At 52.3% G+C, this 19,348-nt stretch overlaps 2 protein-coding genes across 6 annotated transcripts in view; one reads left to right on the top strand and one right to left on the bottom strand.

Moving 5' to 3' along the window:
- Window positions 1–3,514, top strand: part of RNF44 (ring finger protein 44) — a 36,353-nt gene extending 32,839 nt beyond the window's left edge. Inside the window, 1 exon segment of the mRNA XM_048860073.2 lies at window positions 94–3,514. Coding sequence (XP_048716030.2) covers window positions 94–156 — 63 coding nt within the window. The 3' untranslated portion in view covers window positions 157–3,514.
- Window positions 3,497–19,348, bottom strand: part of FAF2 (Fas associated factor family member 2) — a 37,500-nt gene continuing 21,648 nt past the window's right edge. For 4 of the 5 annotated variants that reach the window (XM_075131219.1, XM_048860071.2, XM_075131220.1 and 1 more), the window contains exons 3-11: window positions 17,134–17,268; window positions 16,238–16,314; window positions 13,475–13,613; window positions 12,071–12,156; window positions 11,900–11,991; window positions 10,734–10,911; window positions 9,591–9,762; window positions 9,166–9,309; window positions 7,808–8,588 (exon numbers count right to left, since the gene is read on the bottom strand). In XM_075131219.1, coding sequence (XP_074987320.1) covers window positions 8,406–8,588; window positions 9,166–9,309; window positions 9,591–9,762; window positions 10,734–10,911; window positions 11,900–11,991; window positions 12,071–12,156; window positions 13,475–13,613; window positions 16,238–16,314; window positions 17,134–17,268 — 1,206 coding nt within the window. In that variant the 3' untranslated portion in view covers window positions 7,808–8,405. Of the gene's footprint in view, window positions 4,291–6,176; window positions 6,466–7,807; window positions 8,589–9,165; window positions 9,310–9,590; window positions 9,763–10,733; window positions 10,912–11,899; window positions 11,992–12,070; window positions 12,157–13,474; window positions 13,614–16,237; window positions 16,315–17,133; window positions 17,269–19,348 lie in introns of those variants that run through there. The other variant, XR_007357940.2, reaches the window with a different exon arrangement.

The following is a 19,348-nucleotide window of genomic DNA, read 5'->3' on the forward strand; positions in this document are numbered from 1 at the left end:
CGGCTGTCTCTTGGCTGGGGCGCCCTGGGGACGTGGTGCTCTGGCCCCAGGAGATAGGGCTGCTGGTCTCACCCTCCTCTCCTTCCCCCCCAGGCGAACCGCACGTGCCCGATCTGCCGGGCGGACGCGTCCGAGGTGCACCGGGAGGCCGAGTGAGGCTCACAGACACTTTGCCGCACAATTCACTAGAGGAAGAGGACCTTGGGCAAGGGGCCTGGGCCACCAGCCCGCCCCCTGGGCCCGGCCGTGCGCTTAGCCCCAAGGCTCTCCTCGGCTGTGGTGAGAATAGAAGCAATCTAGGATCCCGGACACCCCTCCTCCTCCCCCTGGGCCTGGTGCGCTCCCCGCGGCGCCGGAGCTGGCCCCGGAATGGTGCTGGGGGTGTGGGCGGAGGCGCCTCCCCGTGCTCCGCGCACCCCAAAGACGCCGGCCTCGCGCCATCACTTTCCGCTCTTTCTATCCGTTGGGTTTGGGTTTTCTCTTGAGTTTGGGTTTGTGGCTGCGTGACCCGGGCGCGGCGAGGACGGCACTGGAGGAAGTCTGGCAGGTTTGATCGCACCAGCAGCCCGAGGCAGGAGGGCCAGGCGAGCTGCCCGGGATGGACGGAGCCCTGGCGGGCAGCAGGAGGAAAGGGTCAGTGGTGCACCAGGCCCAGCAACCCGAGGCATTACCGGGGGCCAGGCCTCTCCCACCCCCTAGTCCAGCCTCCCGTGGAGAGCGGGTCGGGCTGGGGCCTGGCACTGTCCCGCAGGAGCCCGGACAGGAGGATCCCCAGTTCCGCTGTCCTTCCCTTCCCCTGGGCTGGCCGGCCGCTCTGCCAGGAGTGAGGGACGGGGGTGGGGAAGCAGGCTGAGCTCCAGCTATACCCTTCCCGCGCCTCGCTGACCCATCCCTGCCTGTGTGCCCGGCGCGAGCCCCCTGCGCCGTGGCTGGAGCCCGAGTGAGGACTCTGCATGCCACACGTCCCGGCTTGCCGGGCAGGCGGCCCCGGAGCGGGCTCCGGCCCCATTTTTAGATATTCTCGAGGTGAATTGTAACTGCCCTGTGCAGAGGGTGACGGAGGAGCCCCCCTGTACCTCCAGCCCCGCTATAGCTGCTCTGTGCTGAGCTGTCGGGCAGCCACGAGGCTCCCAGCAGGGCCCTGCGCTGAGGGGCTGGGGGGCAGCAGGTGGGCACTGATTTATGGATCTTCCCTTCCCCCAGCTTGTATCATGGAGAAGCCGAGCTGGTGCTCCCCCTCCCCCCTCCCTCTGCCTCCACCCCAGCCCCAGGAGAAGGTGCCCTGGTAATGCCTCTGCATGATCTGTTGCTTGTGCCCTGGGTCTGGTCCTGTGGGTGCACGCACTGTGCTGCCCAGACGCCTCCCAGTCGAAGCCCGGGAGCGGCCAGCCCGGTGCCTGAAGTGTTTGTCGTGGAAGTCGTGTTGCATGACGTAACGAGAAGAACTCTCTTCCTGGGGCGGGGGAGACGGACGCCAGCCCCGGGTCGGTGTTCACTATATGCATGCGTGTCTGGGCGGCTTGGAACGTGGTATTGACTCACTGGCCAGCGGGGGCGAGGGGCTCTGTGCTCAGCTGATTACTGCCAGGCACCGGGCTGCACGTGGCCAGCACCTCAGGAGGACCGTAAGATTTTCAGGACATTTCCCCCCTCCCCCCAAGGTAAACTGAGTCAGGAGGAGCCCGGGGAGGAGGAGCCAGCTTAACCAGCAGACGCATGCTTATGTTCCCTCTCCACCGGCCAGAGGTGAGAAGTTGGGGGGGAGGGAGGGGTCAGAGAGAGCAGCACCCCCTTCTCGTTTGCTGTGCCCCACCCCTCCCCCAGCTCACTTGCACCTGGGGCGAGCGTTGGCCACCAGAATGGCCCCCGGTGCTCTGAGCTTCCCACAGGCGGACTGGGGCTTTGCCCCCCTCCCCCAGGGTGGAGCGGGGCAGGGAGGTGGGACTGCTCTGCTGCTGGGAAGCCCTGGCTGGGCCATGGTGGCCGTAGCTAGGACAGGAAGCGGGTGGGGTGAGGGGTTTTGTGGATGGGGGGCGGTGGGGGCTCCCCTTTTTAAAACAGCGGGTCAGTGCCATGCGCTGGCTCAGCAGTACTGCGCTCTGGAGCAGGGGGGGACGTCTGGGGACGTGGCCAGGGGGACTGGGCCGGGTCTCCGCAGCCATGCAGGGTTTGGGGTCGGGCAGCAGGAGCCGGGCTGCTCACCGGAGTTCCTGGCTGGGGGTGGGGAGTCCCGGGAAGCCAGACCCCCAGTGGTCGGTGTTGGGGGGCTGGTGTTCAGAATCCAGCTGGCAGCGTGTGGGTGGGGGGCTCTGTCCCAGGAGGATGGTCCCCCAGCCGCCCCCCCAGGTTAGCTCAAGGCAGAGCTGGGAGCCTCCCGGCCTGGCCTCTTCGGGCCTCTTGCACCCTGTGCCTGGGGCACAGGCACGGGAGGCCGGGCTGTGGCAAAACAGCCACTTCCGCGTGGCCGCAGCGAAGGCCCTTCCTGCTCTCGTGGCCAGCGGAATCGTGGTATTCTCCAGACGGGGCCCAGCTGCTTCATTATGCACAATCCCGTTTGTGGCGGAAGCTTTTACGCTGTCCCGGGAGAGCTGCCCTTCCGGCCGGCTGAGGCATCGGGCTGGGGTTTGCTCTGGGGCCAGCCAGCAGCCCCCCTGGCCTCTCCTGCCTGCCAGGCCAGCGCCCGCTCCTGAGCTCAGGCAACCCGCTCAGACCCAGCACCCCCTCCCCCCGCTTTCAACCCACACGAATAACCAAAGGTCTCTTCTGTACATAGCCGCAGCGACGTGGCTCTGTGTAGAGCCACTCGGAGCAGTGTTAGCACCCCGTTTTAAAGCCCCTTTACAGGTGCCCCGTGAAAAGCCTTACGGTTCTTTTGACGGTGACTCGAAAGCTCACAGCTCGTGTGCTGCAGAATTTATTCCATTGAGCAGCTAAAGTCTCATTTAAAAACAGCCCCCCAGTTATTTAGGATGTTTGTGATTGCTGATTGCGCTGTAGATACCACTGTTCCCAGTGAGTTCCTGTGGTGGGGTAGTGGACTGTTTACTGTTCTATTATTCCAGTCCCCGGGCCCTCCAGAGGGAAAGCTCGGCGGCCCCCCTGGACGGTGCTAGGACGTGTGTTCTGTGTTAGAAAGGTTTCTATCTATATATATATATATAAATATATATATAATTTTTTTGCTCTGTTACTTGCACATTTTACAGTTACCTCATTTTCCCATGTATGTATTTGAGAAAAGGCTAATATATAGAGAAAACGGTTCTGAAAGCTCTAAACGTGTGTGGGTTTTCCATTCCATTGGACTCGTATTGGGTTTGTAGCATTTCACACACCTAGGCCGTTGTATTATATACATGTGTATTATACGGATTGAAATTTTTAACAGATTTGTACTTTTTTTAAAATGGAAGTTGCTAGTTCGGCTTGATCAAGTAGTGCAATCATTATTTTTTTTAATGTTGTGGCTGATTTTGAGAGGGATACTCACTAATAAATGTATGATGTATACCAATGCGCCGCACCCAGCCTCTCTCTCCTCGTTGCCTCTGGCTACTGCTGGCCCATGGAGCGCCACGGGTGCTCGCCCGCTTAGCGTGGGGCTCAACGCCTGCTCCCCCAGCTGCCAATCACGTCGTCAGCTTCCCGGCAGCCTGGGGCTGGCCCCAAGTCTACACCCAGCACAGCGGGCAGCATGTCCTGGAGCCTGCAGGGCCCAGCATGCAATGCTCTAGCGTGAGTCACACTTCCCTTCTGCATTGCATGCTGGGCCTGCAGCTTCCAGGTGCTGCACCTCCCTATGGGATCGAAGAGGGGAGGGGTCCGTGTTGCCCTTGCACAGGGGCAGGAGCCTGGCCACCCCTGCCCACAAGTGAGAGTCGCAGCTGTACCCCGGTGACTGATGGGAGCAGGGGGCCAGGCCCTGGGGGGAAGCAGCCCCTTGCTCCTGACCCGCTCAGTGTCCAGTGATAAATGAGGTTTGCACAAGCAGGCGAAACAGTCCTGGGCTCTGCTCCATGCTGTCAGGAGCACCTGCCCCTGCAGCTGTGTGGGACCTGCAGTCCCCCTCCACAGCAGCTTGCTGTGGATTCCGTCTTCCTGCTGCAGCGGTAACCAGGAGCCACGGGGCAGAAATGGACTGAAGCTGCTGGCTGCTCCGAGCACCAGGTGCAGCTCAGGTGCTGCAGGCGAGTACAGCTTCGCTCTTCCTAGGCTGGGTGGTGGAAGCCAGGGTCCTGGCTGGCTGTGCCGCCTTATCCCTGCCTGGCCCACGTTCCTTTCAGCACGATTCTGGAAGGAGAAACCAACGCAGCTGCATGTCAGAAATGAGGCTTCTCACAGGAAACTCATTCCCTGGGGGGACCTTCACTGGGGTGGATTCCACACCTGGAGAAACCCTGGGGGCCAGGCTGCAAGCAGCACCCTGGTGAGTCAATGGTAATAAATCTAGAGCAGAGGTAGCAACTTCCCTCTGAGGGGCTCAGCGCTTGAGCACAGGCTCCATGGCCCTGGAGCCAGGCTTCCCTCAGCTGCAGACAGGCTTCCCTCATGCTGAGCAGGGGCAGTGCAATCTGCCTCGGACTGTCACTGGGGGAGCAGGAGTCACAGGTGAGGGGGGAGAAGTGAGGTGCTGGGCAGCCTGGTGTGGGAACTGGCTTTGGGCCCTTATCTGAGGGTAGTGGAGTGACAATTCCTTGTAGTAACTCAGAGCCCTCACCCTCTAGTGTCCCATAACTGGCCACAGGAGATACTGGGTTTTTTCCCCACTGGTCCCCTTGGGTGGCTGTTCGAGAATTTCACTCCTCTGAGGGTTAGAAACCTTCACCTAATTTCAAGCCTAAACTTGAGGGTCAGTTTAGAGCCATTTGTTCTTGTGCCAGCATTAGCCCTTAACTTAAACTCTTCCTCTCCCTCTCTGCTGTATTTATAGAGAGCAATCGTGTCTCCCCTCAGCCTTTGTTCGGTTAGGCCAAGCTCTCTGAATCTCCTCTCAAAAGGTAGGTTTTCCATTCCTTGGATCATCCTAGGTGCCCTTCTCTGCATCTGTTCCAGTGTGAATTCATCTTTCTTAACCAGGGAGCCCAGAACTCCACACACTATTCCAGATGAGGTCTCACCGATGCCTTGTAGAATGATGCTAACACTTCCCTGTCTCTACTGGAAATACCTTGCCTGATGCATCCTAGGACTGCATTAGCCTTTTTCACATCCCATATCACATTGCCAGCCTGTGATCAGCCCATACACACAGATCTTTCTCCTCAGGTACTTCCATCTGATACATCCCCCTTATAGCAAAAATTCTTGTTGCTAGCCTAAGTGCATGACCTTGTACTGTGCACTATTAAATTTCATCCCATTTTTATGCCACTGGTCATCCAGATCTTTGTGTATGATATTCCCGTCCTCCTCCAGACTGGCACTCGCTCCCAGCTGTGTCATCTGCAAATTTTATTAGCACCCTCCCAGTTTGTTAACCAGTTCCTTAGCCTCCTCCCCTACCTTCCCCCACTTCCCATGGGCTGGCACTTCTTGCCAGCTGGTGATTCCCTGGCTGCTCCCTGACAGGAAGTCAGCTACTCCTTCAGAGAGGCCAGCTAGCATACCCCCACTTGCAGCTTCCACTATCAGTCCAGCCCTGGGTCCTGTTTGAGAGCAGGGAGATGTTCTCCCCAGGTGGAGCTCAAGCTCCAAGGGACTGGCTGGAGAGACACAGCCCCGCTGCTGCCAGGGGCTGGCCCCAGCATGCATGCCTGCCCCTTCGACAGAGGGATCACATCACCCACCCTGAAATGCAGCTTGTGCCAAGGTGGGATCCAGCAGCTGCTGGAGGTGCAAGGGGCTAGCACCTGCCAGATGGCAGCATCCTGTTGTGAAATGCTACAGGTTGGCTCTTCCATGGCTACAAGGGGGAAGCACCTGTTCTGCAGCTCCCTCGGGTGACCCAGCCCAGGCTGGCTGCAGCTGGGCTTTCTGTGCAGAGCTGTGCTGGGATTGTGGCATCCCTGAGCTCTGTGCCTGCATAGGGGCAGCTGCACCTCTTCCTTTAATCCTTGCTGCTCGCTTGAGGAAGCAGGGGGTGTGAGGGGACCTGCTGGAATCTCATTCTGGCCGGGGAGTCAGACAGGACAAAGCGGCGGGGGGGAGATCAGTGGTTGTTACCACACAGATAGTACCTCAGGCTGCAGAGACCCAGGACTGCACTTCTTCAGCAGAGAGTTCTTCTGTTCAGGTGGCCCAGAGCGCTGTCTCTACACTCGGTCAGCAAAAAGGCCCGTACTTAAGATGCAAGAGTCTTTTCAGGCTGCCTGGCTGAGATGCAGCCAAAGAAAGGAAAGGGGACCAATAGATTCCCTTGCAGGGCTCCTGCTGCCTTCCCTTACATGATACCTGGGTCCTTCCTGGGGAAAGCAGTAGACTATGAGCAGTGGGCTGTCAAGGGAGAGGGCACTCAGCCATCAATACCTACAAATCAACAGGACAAATGGGTTAGGCTTCTTTAAAAGGACTAATTAACGCTCCTTTTCTGTGCTCTTACCCTTCTACAGAACTCAAAAGCATAGCTGTGATAAGTCCCCCAGCTGCCACCACAAATATATGGCCTCTGGCTTTAGCCACTAGAACTTGGTGTCTGCCTCTCAACTCTTACCCTGGAGAAACATGGGGGTGCAAGCTGTACTTTCCCTGGCAGTGCTGGGAACCCAAACAGCGGTAGGGGCACCTGCCAGGGAAGGGCTGTGACTCCCTGGGCCTAGCACCTTTGGGAAAGGGGCAACAGCCAACATGAGGAAGGTAAGCTGCAGCGACTCCGGTTAGCACCAGTGTAACCAACACTCCGGCCTCGCTGTCTCTCATCCCACCAACTGTTTGGCTCCAAGAGACCTCAAGGTCACCTCCCTCCCTTAGTCTACAACTTTTCCGTGCAGCCGCAAGGCAGCATGACAGGAAGGGGGGAATTCTGCAGCCTGACTCAGGAGCCAGGTCAGAGACCTTAATAACCGCGGCAAACCAATCCTCTCCTCTGTGCAGCCCTGTACTAGCTGGAATGAGGCTGCAGAACAAGGAAGGCGCTTGAATGGATCTACTTCTCTAGGGCTGGTACCATACAGCAAGGATTCCCCGCACCAGGTACGAGCAGAGTGACTAAGATGAGGCCTCCCCACAGCTGGCAATGTTGTCTTTCTGCACAACAGTATCTGGCCAGCCCTGGTTAGTCAGTCCCGAGACTCACCCCTACGCAAACCCAATGAATTTTTGGACAGCCAGCAAAGCAAAGGCAACCTGCCTTCCCCTGCACCCCAAGGGAGAGCACTTGCACTTCATGGGGCCCTACTCAGCAGGAGTTCCTAGATTGGCTCATCTCTTAAAGACCATGTTAGTAGGTGCTGACTTCTGCAATTCTACTGGGCATGACTAGGGAGACCAGATGTCCCGATTTTATAGGAACAGTTCTGATTTTTGGGTCATTTTCTTATATAGGCTCCTATTACCCCCCACCCCTGTCCCGATTTTTCACATTTGCTGTCTGGTCACCCTGGACATGACACAGGCAATGGCTGCTCCACAGCACCTGGAGCCAAGAAGGCTGAATGAAGACAAGTACAGAGCTAGATTAACCTTACAACACGGAGCCTAAGACAAGATCCATTCCCGGTGTGTGCAGGTAGGTCATTAGAACCAGCTCAGAATGCCCCCTACACATGCCCTCCACCCTCTACAGTGGGTGCCTCGTAGCTGACTGGCTCCCCTGCGGATGGAACGGGAGCAGCCCGTGTGGAGAGGAAAGACTGACACCAGGAAGCATTCGCACAGGCACGCTAGAGGCAGAGTTTATTACACTACGCAGGCTAAGAACCCTGGGCAAGATCCCATGGCGTTAAGAACTTCAACCAGCTCTTTATCAAAAAATTAATACCATTGTCAACTCCAGTCTCCTTTGGTCATTACAAAGCAAGAGAACTAGTAAAAGGAAGGTTTTTATACACAGGGGGAAGCCGAAGAAATTCTGTCCATCCCTCCCCTCCCCAACACAGGCAGGCCCCCAACCCATTGCACAGGTGCAGTGTCCTTTGGCCACCAGGAGCAGGAAAGTATCAAATCTTCACAAGACGGCAGGCCTTGGGGCTCTAGTATTTTCAATAAAAGCAATATTTACCAAGAGCTGCCATTTCTGCCCTTCCCTGGGGAGGGCAATGGTGGCCCCCCTCCCTCTCTGCCATCAAGTGTAAGGGGATGACTGTGCATGGGAGTAGGTGAGCCATGGATCTCGTGCCAGTGCAGACACAGAGTGGCTGGCGCAGGTGACGTGGTCTCTGATCCCTCATTTGTACGCAGCAGTCTTTAAAAAAAATATTGTATTATAATAATAATCTGAATTTCTCCTTCCATCGTGTTTTGGAAAAGTGTCAATCGTCCGTGAGGTCCTGAACAAAGAGAACTTCCGTGTGGCTGAGTCCAGCCTCCTGCAGCGTGGGGGGGTTGGGCCACTCCTCTGTAGGGAGGCAGGGCAGGACACGGCGAGGGAAGTTGGCCTCAATCTGGAACTTCTCTGGGCTCTCCTTCAAGGAGAATAGGAAGTCATGGATCACCTGGAAGGGAAGCGCAGAGGCATTTGCTAATGGACAGGCAGCACACAGTAATTCCTGCAGTCCTGGGCGAGGTACTACAGTGCCCACCTGGTGTGGGGGCCGGGCTGCTAGTCTCTTAGCAGTCAGAGCATTTCGTCTGTCAAACACTTAAGACAACCTGAACCCTGCACGAGGACACAGAACCAGACTGCCCACTAGGGACAGCTGTTTTCTCAAGACCCTGCTTGAAGCATGCCAGAGGCTGGTCTCGGTGTTCCTGGGAAATCCAGAGCACAGGCTCAGTCCCTCGCACACCCATGGACTGAGAAGCAGCAGGAAGCCCAGGTTTGGAGAGGAAAAAGCAGTATTTCAGCTTTACATCTGGTCTTTGACTCTTCTCTTGCTTCCCTGCCAGCTGGATCCTGCCCAGCAGTGACAAGCGTGGTTACCCTCCCCCATGCAAGCATATCACGTCTGCCTACTGTGGCTCTAGCAAGGGTGCCCTCGTGACAACAGTGAGTGTGGCCACCCCCAGCCCGTCTAGCCAGCTTGAGAATTTGGGATTCTGCTGCTGCTCTAGACATCTGACCCCCCTCACCGTTAACGACTGTGTGAAATGGAATCGCCTCTCCACTCTGGAATCATTGGGCAGCTTGAAAATGATCTTCACGCTCTCTGGGTCATCGGGATGCGGCTCTGGAGGAAGGCATTCCGATTTGCGCACCTTCTCCTCCTGCAGAGTCTGAAAAGCAACGAAGAAGATCAGAGCACCAGGCTGGCATGGAGCTGGTCTCAATGCCAAGGCATAGCATGTCCTGCCCGGGAGACAACGTGCCCCACAAAGCCCCAGAGAAGACGTACGAGGCAGATGCAGGATTATACGAACTCAGCACCTGATTGGAAACCAGCGAGCAGGCCGACCACGAAGGGAGGAAGCCCTGGAGTGGGAACCTGGCAGGAAGCAGCAGCGAGAGCTGGGAGCCAGCGTTGCTGCTGTGCTTCCCAGGCTCACTTCTGTCTCACCTGGCGCCGTCTCTCCTCCGCTAGCTTCTGCTGCTGTACCTCTTCCTCCCTTCTCTTCTTCCTCTCCCGTTCCTCCTTTTTTTTGCGTTCCTTTTCCTGATCCGCCCGCAGAGAAGCCAGGTACGCCTCATCCTGCTGCTGCCTCAGGACCTGCGTTTGGTTTCTCTCCTCCCTGCAAACATCAGGGAGTGAGGGTGGTTAACATCAACAGACCAGAAACCTGGGCAGGGCAGGGCAAGAGGAGGACAGTAGCCTCCACAGCACTAACACTTCTCAGATGAGGCACACACAGACGATGCAGGTTTCCCACTTTTGAAGGAGGCTGGGCTCTCTATGGTGACTAGTCCCTGGCATAGATGGCATCCATTTTAGGATAAATGCACAAACAAGGGCTGTAGTGTGGGCAAGTGCCATGCACACTGCACCCAAAAGCTCTGCTCTGCAGCCCTCTGCTGCAGACAGCTACTCCCTTGTTTCTTTAGCCTGTTCCTGACTCACTTTAGAAACCCACAGGTCTGACCATCAGCTAGGCACACACTCTGACTGGGAAGCAGGAAGGACTAAAGGGAATGAGACACTGAGCTGGCGTCCTATCGGCTCTCAGTCTGAATGGAGCCCACATCAATACTTGGAGGGGGCATGTGTCAAGGAGACAGCCGCAGGACATCACAAATGCAGCCTTAACCCAGTAACACAGCCACCCGGGGCTGGAGGTCCAAAGCAGGCGACTCCCATACAGGACTGGCTGAAGATATCAGCGTGACTCTGGCTGAAATGCCTGGATCCCAGTTACGCTCTTAGCCACAGTCACAGTCCAGCTACATCCAGACTTTCCGTGAAAGGTGCCAGCAGCTCCTGGCTGCCCCAAATGTCCAGAAAAATGGAGCAGATTGTGGTTACTCGTCTTTGAGCAGGAATGTTGCCTATGGAGACCTCGATTCCCAGAATGCAGTGTAGTCTGAATGTACACATCGGGGGGGGGGAGCACTGCATGCACCAGCATTTCCACTGGCCACTGAATGCATTGCAGAACCAAGTGCAGCCCACACTGAGCCCCCCTGAATTAGATCTGACCCACTCAACTGAGAATTCCCAGCTCCACAAGACAAGTATTACTGGGGCTTCCAGTTCCCAGCCTAGTACCTTTCCAGGCGCTCAGACACCAAGTATGTCTGGTTGGCATCCATGATGAATGTCAGCTGGTTAATGAGGTCATCAGGCTGGATGAGGCCTTCTAGCCGCCCCACCACCGTCATTCTGCGATCTTTCAACATAATCATGGCGAGGAATGGGTATGTGTTCTCACGCAGAGCCTGGGACACTGGGAGATGGGCACAGAAACCACCATCACCACTGGCAGTCCCAACAGAGAGGCCAAGGGGTCATAAGACTAGAATTGCCTCCCTCCCCAAGCCTCTAGAGGTGGGCAGCTCCCGCTGTCCTGACAGTCCCCTTGCTGGGCATAGAGACACAGCTTCAGACTCCATGGCTGCCAACCCACTAGTCCATTCACTTTTTAGAAGTGACCTGTGAATCAGCAAAGCTGAGACAACCAAGACAGACGTCAGAGGTGTTCTTCTGGAGACAGTGACACCTCCAAGGGCTCAGTAGCCTGGCAGTCCCAGGTTCAATTCTTGGACCCAGCTGCTCGCTCTGTGGGCCACAAAGGATCTAGACTACCACACAAGCCACTCTTTCAGTCTTTGGAGGACGACACGCATTGTTCAGCACAACCCCCACCAGGCACTTGCAAGGACAGGTATCAATTGCTCGGAAAGGATTTTTAGGTTACAGTTAACGGCATGCTGCAAAGCCTAGTTGTGGACTAGTAGGTGGATATTCTAGCCCCCCATCCAGTCCTAAGAAGGACCCTGAGATATGAGGGGGAAAAAAACCAAGGAAATCTCCTGTGGCCATTTTGTCCCTAGGCACCACGCAAACCACTGTCATTAGACACCTGCTTCCCCACTCAGCCTAACACCCCTATGACAAGGGCACTGAAGGAGCAGCAGCTAGCTCTGCTGAGACAGGACAGTGAAACAGCCAGTATTAAGAGCAGAGGGCTCCTTGGGCTACAATATTAGTTTCAGATATGGTATGTCCTCTGTTATGCAGAATGTGGTATGGATTAGCCCCATTCCACTCAGTGTAGTAAGGAATCACAGGCTGGTCTCTGGGGGCTATCACTTACTCACCTGCACAGGGAAATTATCAAGCATGCAGAACAGATGCAGATTGTCTGCAGTACTAATCTGTTTATCCCAGATTTAACAAGAATCAGGAAGAGTTCAGCGAGGGAAGACACTCACCTCTGTATCCCTCTGGTTTGTTTGTGGAGCATGCCCAGAAAAGCATCCTAGTGTTGATGAGGGTGATCACCTCCGGTGCACACAGTGTGTTGCTGGGGGAAGAGAAGAGATGGCAGACAGCTGGGTCCCAAACACATGGCCAGTTATTTAAGAAAACTCTCTTCAACCTACCGACAGAATTCATCTGAATCTTGGTGGTCGTCACCGTGAAGATAAACCAACAGGAAGCGCAGCTCCCGCTTAGCGTCATTCAGCGCCTGGGGAGGGAGCACAGAAAAGCTGGAGTCAGAGGGGCTGGAGCACTGGGACTGCTGCCCCCTTGGTATTGCAGCGGGATAGGTGTGCCAGTGGAAAACTGCCAGGGGAAGCAGTTTTTCAATCTAATGTGGTATTAATTGAAGAGCATGCAACAGAGGAGGAACATGCCAGACCTCCCTCCACACCAATGTGCCCAGCGAATTCTCTGCATGCAGGAGAAAAGAGCCCTTGACTGTGCTTTCTTCACTGTTCCCTGGCAGGCAGGGCCTTGGGAGAATGCCAAGCAAAGCACGGCACACCTAGTGACCCAGGAGGATTTCTCTGGCTCAGCCTCCAGGAGGATTCCCATGGCCCAGAATCATGTGCAGTTTTTTCTCCATTTTCCAATTTGGAAGATGTAGGATCCAACCTTCCAACCACATCCATTGAAACAAGTTATTAAGCTGATTTCTGTAACCCCCCACTTCTCAGCTGAAACATTTCACTTACCCACAAGCCCAGCAGCGTAAGTGTTCGATGGACTCTGTTTAACTGGCGCTGAGTTGCTGATAGCCCAACAGCCCCATATCAATCTAAGTTTGGGTTCTAAGTATGGCCCCTTGTTCCTGGGGGCAGGGACTGCTGGAGGGAATGACCTAAATACTTGAGTAGTGCTAAGGGATATCGGCTCAGCAGTGCTCTCTGGCACTCTACCTGCTGGGATGGACTCCACAACAGCGGCGTGTGCGCGCATTGGGGCTAGGACTGAAAGGGGGCAGGGGAAGGAGACAGACACATGCTAGGGAGCTCCTCTTCTTCTGGGAAGAATCATCACCCAAATCTGACAAAAGAGGGATCTGTTCTCTCCTTTTACCTCCTTGGCTCAAAGGAGCCATTTCCCCAAGTTTCTCAAGTTACTGGGCTAAATTCTGCTCAGACTTGGTGCAGCCCCAGTCACTTCCAATGGGGTGTACATCAGGACAGACTTTGGGCCACTATGTCAGCTTATAAAACTGGTACTAGCAGAATGAAGTAGGCTTCTGAACCACAGAGACAGCTGAGGAACTGCCAGATCAGCTTTGCCTTCCCAACTTCAGTTGTTTGGCAAGTCCCTGAGCCTGGCAGAGACCCCACCATGGCAAATGCCTACAGTGGGATGGACTCAGGTTTCTAATACGCTCATAATCGAGATCTCCATTACCTCGTTACTGAGTCTGAACATTAGTACTGGACTTTTAAAATGCAAAATGGCTTTTGTCATTCCTCTTTAGGGCCAGTGTGCCAGGCAATACCAGGAAGATAGTCCCATGTACCTTTGCACCAACATGCTGTACTGACCTGGCTGTATGTTCCCTGGTAGAAGACAGGGTGTATCCTCCCATATTTTTCCTCAAACATATGAATAAATGAAACAATGTCACCCACTGGGTCCGTGACCCTACTGCGAGGGTCAGGGCGTATAAAACGCACAGCAAACCTACGAGAAAAGCATAGGACACTGGAAATTCAGCTTACTGACTTTCTGAAGAGCTTTTTCTGGTCAACATTTACAGCTATCTGCTAATACACTGACCACTCCATCTTGAGACCACAATATGAGCCCCCTATAGAAAAACCTAAGCCAGGTAAAGTTCCGTACTCCAAGGCATCAGCTGATTGCCAGAGATTATGATGGATTTCCTCACCTGCACTCCCTCCACGAACGGCACTGCATAACTGGCCAGCTCTATTGTGTGTGTGGAAGGTTCAACATCCTCTGAAACATCAGGCATAAGCCCCAGCCACAGACAGGATACCAGATCTAAGGGATCATTGGTCTTATATTGGCTGGCAATTCATATGAAGTTGATCAGGACAAGTCTCTTCCAGAACTGCAGTTTTGTTGCACAGAGGGTTTAAAGCACGAGTGTTTATTTTAGGCAGCTGCTGGAAGAGGCGATTACACCAGGGAGCAAATAATTGCAGCCTGTTGTCTGTGTCTTGGCTCTTTAGACTGTAAACTCTAAGGCAGGAACTGGGTTACCCTACATGCTTGTTCCCGAAGGGAACCTTTGGGCCGTGCCTCAATAGATATAAGTGTGCCCATTCCTTGTTTGGTCTCCATTGTTTAATATTTAGGAACTGCTAGTGTCAGCCTGATTTTGAATTAGGATTAAATACATTAGTTTCCTTTACAGATTCATAAGACACTGCTAGGAATAGAATAAAATCGTAGGGCTGGAAGGGACCTCAAGTCCTGCCTCAGCACAGCGGGCTGGACCAAGTAAGCCTGGACCATCCCTGATAAGAGTTTTTCCAACCCATTCTTAAAAACCTCCATCGCCTATTCCAGATCTTAACTACCCTTAGGCCATGTCTATGCTACCCACCGCATCGGCGGGTAATGATCGATCTATCGGGGATCGATTTATCGCATCTAATGTAGACACGATAAATCGATCCCCGATTGCTCTGCCGTTGACTCCAGAACTCCTCCACAGCGAGAGGCAGAAGCGGAGCGGTGGCCGTCGATCCCGCGCCACGAGGACGCGAAGTAAGTGATTCTAAGTCTATCTAAGTTAAGTCTACTTCAGCTACGCTATTCTAGTAGCTGAAGTTGCATACCTTAGATCGATCCCCCACCCTAGTGTAGACCAGGCCTTAGAGTTAAAAAGATTTTCCTAATTTCTAACCTAAATCTTTCTGGCTGCAGATTAAGCCCAATACTTGTGGTCCTACCTTCAGTGGCCATGGAGAGCAACTAACTGATCATCGTCCTATTTATAACAGCCTTTCACATATTTGAAGACTTATCGGGTCCCCCACTTGGTCTTCTTTTCTCAAGTCTAAACAGGCCGTTTTTTAAAATCTTTCCACATAGGTCAGGTTTTCTAAACCTTTTATCATTTCTATTGCTCTCCTCTAGACTTGCTCCAGTTGTCCACATCTTCCCTTTAAAGTTTGGCACACAGAACTGGGTACAGGACTCCAGCTGAGGCCTCACCAGTGCTGAGTAGAGCAGGACAATTACCTCCTTTGTTGTCCATATGACATTTCTGTGAATACACCCCAGAATGATAACTTTTTTCACAGCTGCCTCACACAGTTGACTCATATTCAACTTGCGATCCACTCTAACCCCAGGTACTTTTCAGCAACGCCATCACCTAGGCATTATTCCTCATTTTGTAGTTGTGCATTTGATTTTTCCTTCCTAAGTACTTTGCACTTATCTTTCCTGAATTTCATCTGCTGAATTCAGACCAATTCTCCAGTTTGTCAAGGTCATTTTCAACTCTAATCCTGTCCTCCTAAGTGCTTGAAACCCCTCCCAGCGTATTGTCATCTGCAAATTTTATAAGCATACTCTCCCACTCCATTATCCAAGACATTAATGAAAATATTGAATAGTATTGGATCCAGGACTGACCCCTGTGGGATCCAACTAGGGAATCCTTCCTAGTTTGATAGCGAACCCTTGTTAACTACTCTGAGTATGGTCTTTCAACCAGTTGTGCACCCCCTTATACTAACTTAATCTAGACACATTTCTCTAGTTTGCTTATGAGAATGTGACATGGGACTGTGTCAAAAGCCTTATTAAAATCAAGATACATCATACCTACTGTTTCCCCCCCATCCACTAAGCCGTAACCCTGCCGAAGGAAGAAATCAGGTTGGTTTGGCATGCTGGCTATTCCTTATAATCCTTATCCCCTAGGTGCTCACAAAATGATAGTTTCAGAATTTGTTCCAGTATCTTTCCAGGTATTGAAGTTAGGCCGACTGGTCTATAATTCCCTGGGTCCTCTTTGTTCCCCTTCTCTAGTCCTCTGTGACGTCACCCATCCTCCATGAGTTCTCGGAGATAATACTTATCTGAAATCTATTTTCTACTATACAACATTCGTTTGTTACTAACGTCTATGTTCTAGGTCTCCAAAACACAGAAACCTTGTGACGCTACAGAGAACTTTGATGTGTGAGTATTTGATTAATACAAAACCCGACGTTTGATTAGACTTAACGGAAAATTCCAGCCAAAAGCAGCACACCCATACTTGGGAGTTAGATTTTGCTTTGCTACAATCAACAAACAAACCTGCACAAAAAAGTACTTACCTAAATATATCAAGTAACGTGTAATACGTAAATCGGAATGGAACCATTATCAAGTAGTAACCCCATCCCAACAGGCCCTGAAATTACAAACAGAGTGTTAGGGTTATCCCTACCCCTTGAGACACAGTAGTGCAGTTATCCCTCTATCAAGCATCAAACACGCTGCAATATATGTGAAACAGACAGCATGGTCTAGTGCTCTGAACTCAGGCCTGTAAGCTAGTGACTTGCTGAATGACCTCAGGCTCGTCAAATTTTCTGAGTAGTCACCAACAGGTACCTCACTTTGAGAGCCCAACCGGAGACATTTTAGGCATACAAAGCCAGTGACCACTTTCAAAAATTGGGCTTTAATCTTTTATCTCACTTTCCCTACCTGTGAAACAGGGATAACAGCACTTACTCATCTTACAGGGGTTCTGTGAAGACTGAAGTGTTATACAACTGCTACATATTAACCATCTGCAGTCAGGTTAATGGACATCTTACACTAGCACATAAAGCAGACCACATCGGTTCAGCAGGCCGTCATACAAATAGATCATCCTACAGCAAGACAGCAGGAACAGACTTTCATTTTAGTTGAGTTGGGACAGCTGAGTTGCAATTCTGCTCTGCCCTCACTTCAAGCTGTATGGGGAAGAAGGAGTTTGCTGGGTACTATGAAAAATACCAGAAAGGAAAACATCCAAAGTAGTAATGGAGAAGGTAAGAATAGTTCTGCCCAGGGAGCTGTACTGTTTGGAGCTTTCAAGAGAAAATATTTAGAAACAAGAAAGCAGATGTGCTAAGGAAACAGAGTTCCTTTCCCTGTTGATGCACTTCTTTCCTTCTTCAGAGATATCTGTACACCCATTCCACACAAAGAAACAAACCCAAACTAGTAAATAACTTGCCCTTGGTTGCGGCCTTGAAACAACATAGCTGTAGATCCTGTGGTCGGCTGTATTGACCTGCAACGGCCGGGATGGAGGTGGATTGAAGACACTTGGGACGCCCTCTTGCTCATTCAACCGGTCCTGTACAGCTGCCTAGCATAGGAGGAGCAGCAAAAGGGGCCCATCAGAAGTTGCAATGGATACAGGCAGGTTAGAGAAAATACACTAGTTCCATTCTGAAGTTTGGGGTAGGTGTGAGTTGTCCCTGTCCCTGGAGCACCGGACATGTGCAACTTAACACATCAAAATAAAGTAACTGCTGCCAGCTTCCAGACTAGGTGTTTCCAAGGTGTCTCATACTTGTACAACCCTGAGCTTACACGGTACTGTTCCGCTGGAGAGCTGTGCCAAACAAGTGACCTGTTCATAGCCCTGCCTCCCAGTCTAGGGGCTCAAAGTGGTAGTACAGGAAAAAATGCAGGCACAGGGCAGGAGGCCATAAATGGCATGTTAGGCACCATTAGGAAAGGGATAGATTGAGAGAGAAAATATCATAATACCATTATATAAATCCATGGTACACCTGCACTTGAATACTGAATGCAATTCTGGTAGTTCCTTCTCAAAAAAAAGATGAACTGAATTCAGAAAAAGGGCACCAAAAATGATGAGGGGGGATGGAACAGATTCCATGTGAGGAGAGATTACAAAGACTGGGCCTGTTCATCCTAGAAGAGAGACGGTGAAGGGGGAGATGAGAGGGGTCTATAAAATCGTGACTGGTGTGGAGAAAGCAAGTCGGGACGTCTTATTTACCCCTTCCCATAACACAAGAACCAGGGGTCACCCAAAGAAATTAAAAGGCAGATAGTTTAAAACAAATATAAGGAAGTACTTCTTCACACAATGCACAGTTAGCCTGTGGACCTCATTTTCAGGGGATGTTGTGAAGGCCAGAAGTATAACTGGGTTTCTAAAAGAACTAGATAAGTTCCTGGAGGACAGGTCCATCAATGGCTATTAGCCAAGATGGTCAGGGATGCACCCCCATGCTCTGGGAATCCCTAAACCTCTGACTGCCAGAAGCTGGGACTAGATGACAGGGGTGAATCACACGATAATTGCCCTGTTCTGTTCATCCCTTCTGAAGCATTTGGCAACAGCCATTGTCAGAGACAGGATACTGGGCTAGATGGACCATTGGTCTGACCCAGTAGAATGTGGCCATTCTTGTGGGTCATGATCTAAGCAGGTGTTAAGAATGTTTTAAAAGGCGTGACAGAACTGCGTGCATGTTGGCTGGAAGGCTTGTAGAGGTGTAGGGGACTGCATGGTTGAAGACGCTAAGACTCAGAGTGGTTTAGAGGGGTGCTTGTAAAGTGTGCAAGAGGAGTAGAGGTAAATGAGAGTCTAGCCACAGAAGAGGCCAGTACAGAGATTCAATATGTGTAGCCAGACAGCCAGCCCCCCCCCCCCCCCCCCGACCAGCATTGCTGGAAACACAGGAGGAAGCCGGAACAGGGCACTTAACATATATTCCAGCACAGCCTTTGAAGCTGTGAAAGCACAGGTGTGCTGCTACAATGTGCCTCTGGGAACAGATACGACGATTAAGCTCACAGCAGGCAGAGGCCCTGTGACAGACATGGCTCTTAGCCCCTACTAAATAGCGTGATGCACACACACCAACATCCTAGGTGGGAAAATATTTACCCTGATAAAAGAAATGTCCAGTAGTCGAAACTTATTGTTTCTCTCCCTTGCAAGTGTAAACTACTCTTGCGAAAGCTGGCGTCACCCCGACAGACCAGCCTCAATTTGGCATAAGAAAGGAGAAAGAGAATAAAGGAGTACAGAGGTATAAGTAGGGGACCTACAGCACCATGATTTTTGAGTGCTTTTCACTATCTATCTGCTGGTCAGATAAGTGACAGCCTCCCAAGGCTTCTGCAGCTAAGAGGGTCCCTACGCCTTGTCCCTTATTCATCTTTCCGCGGAATTGAGTGACCGATCCTGGCTTGGCACCGCTGGAATCGAGAGATGCAAGGAGGGTAAGAAGCACCCACACCTGATCTCCTATCTTTAGTGTACACATATTTTGAAATAGAGCTCTATACTTTGTTTTCTTTCTTTGGGATTGTGGCTTCAGTTTTGTAACTTGTTTGTGTGTGTAACATCTCTGCATTTAAATAAGTAGGCACTAGCAATTTTGTAACCACATGATTAGAATCTA

The sequence above is a fragment of the Caretta caretta genome, chromosome 8 (assembly GCF_965140235.1).
Source record: "Caretta caretta isolate rCarCar2 chromosome 8, rCarCar1.hap1, whole genome shotgun sequence".
Classification (NCBI taxonomy): Eukaryota; Metazoa; Chordata; order Testudines; family Cheloniidae; genus Caretta; species Caretta caretta.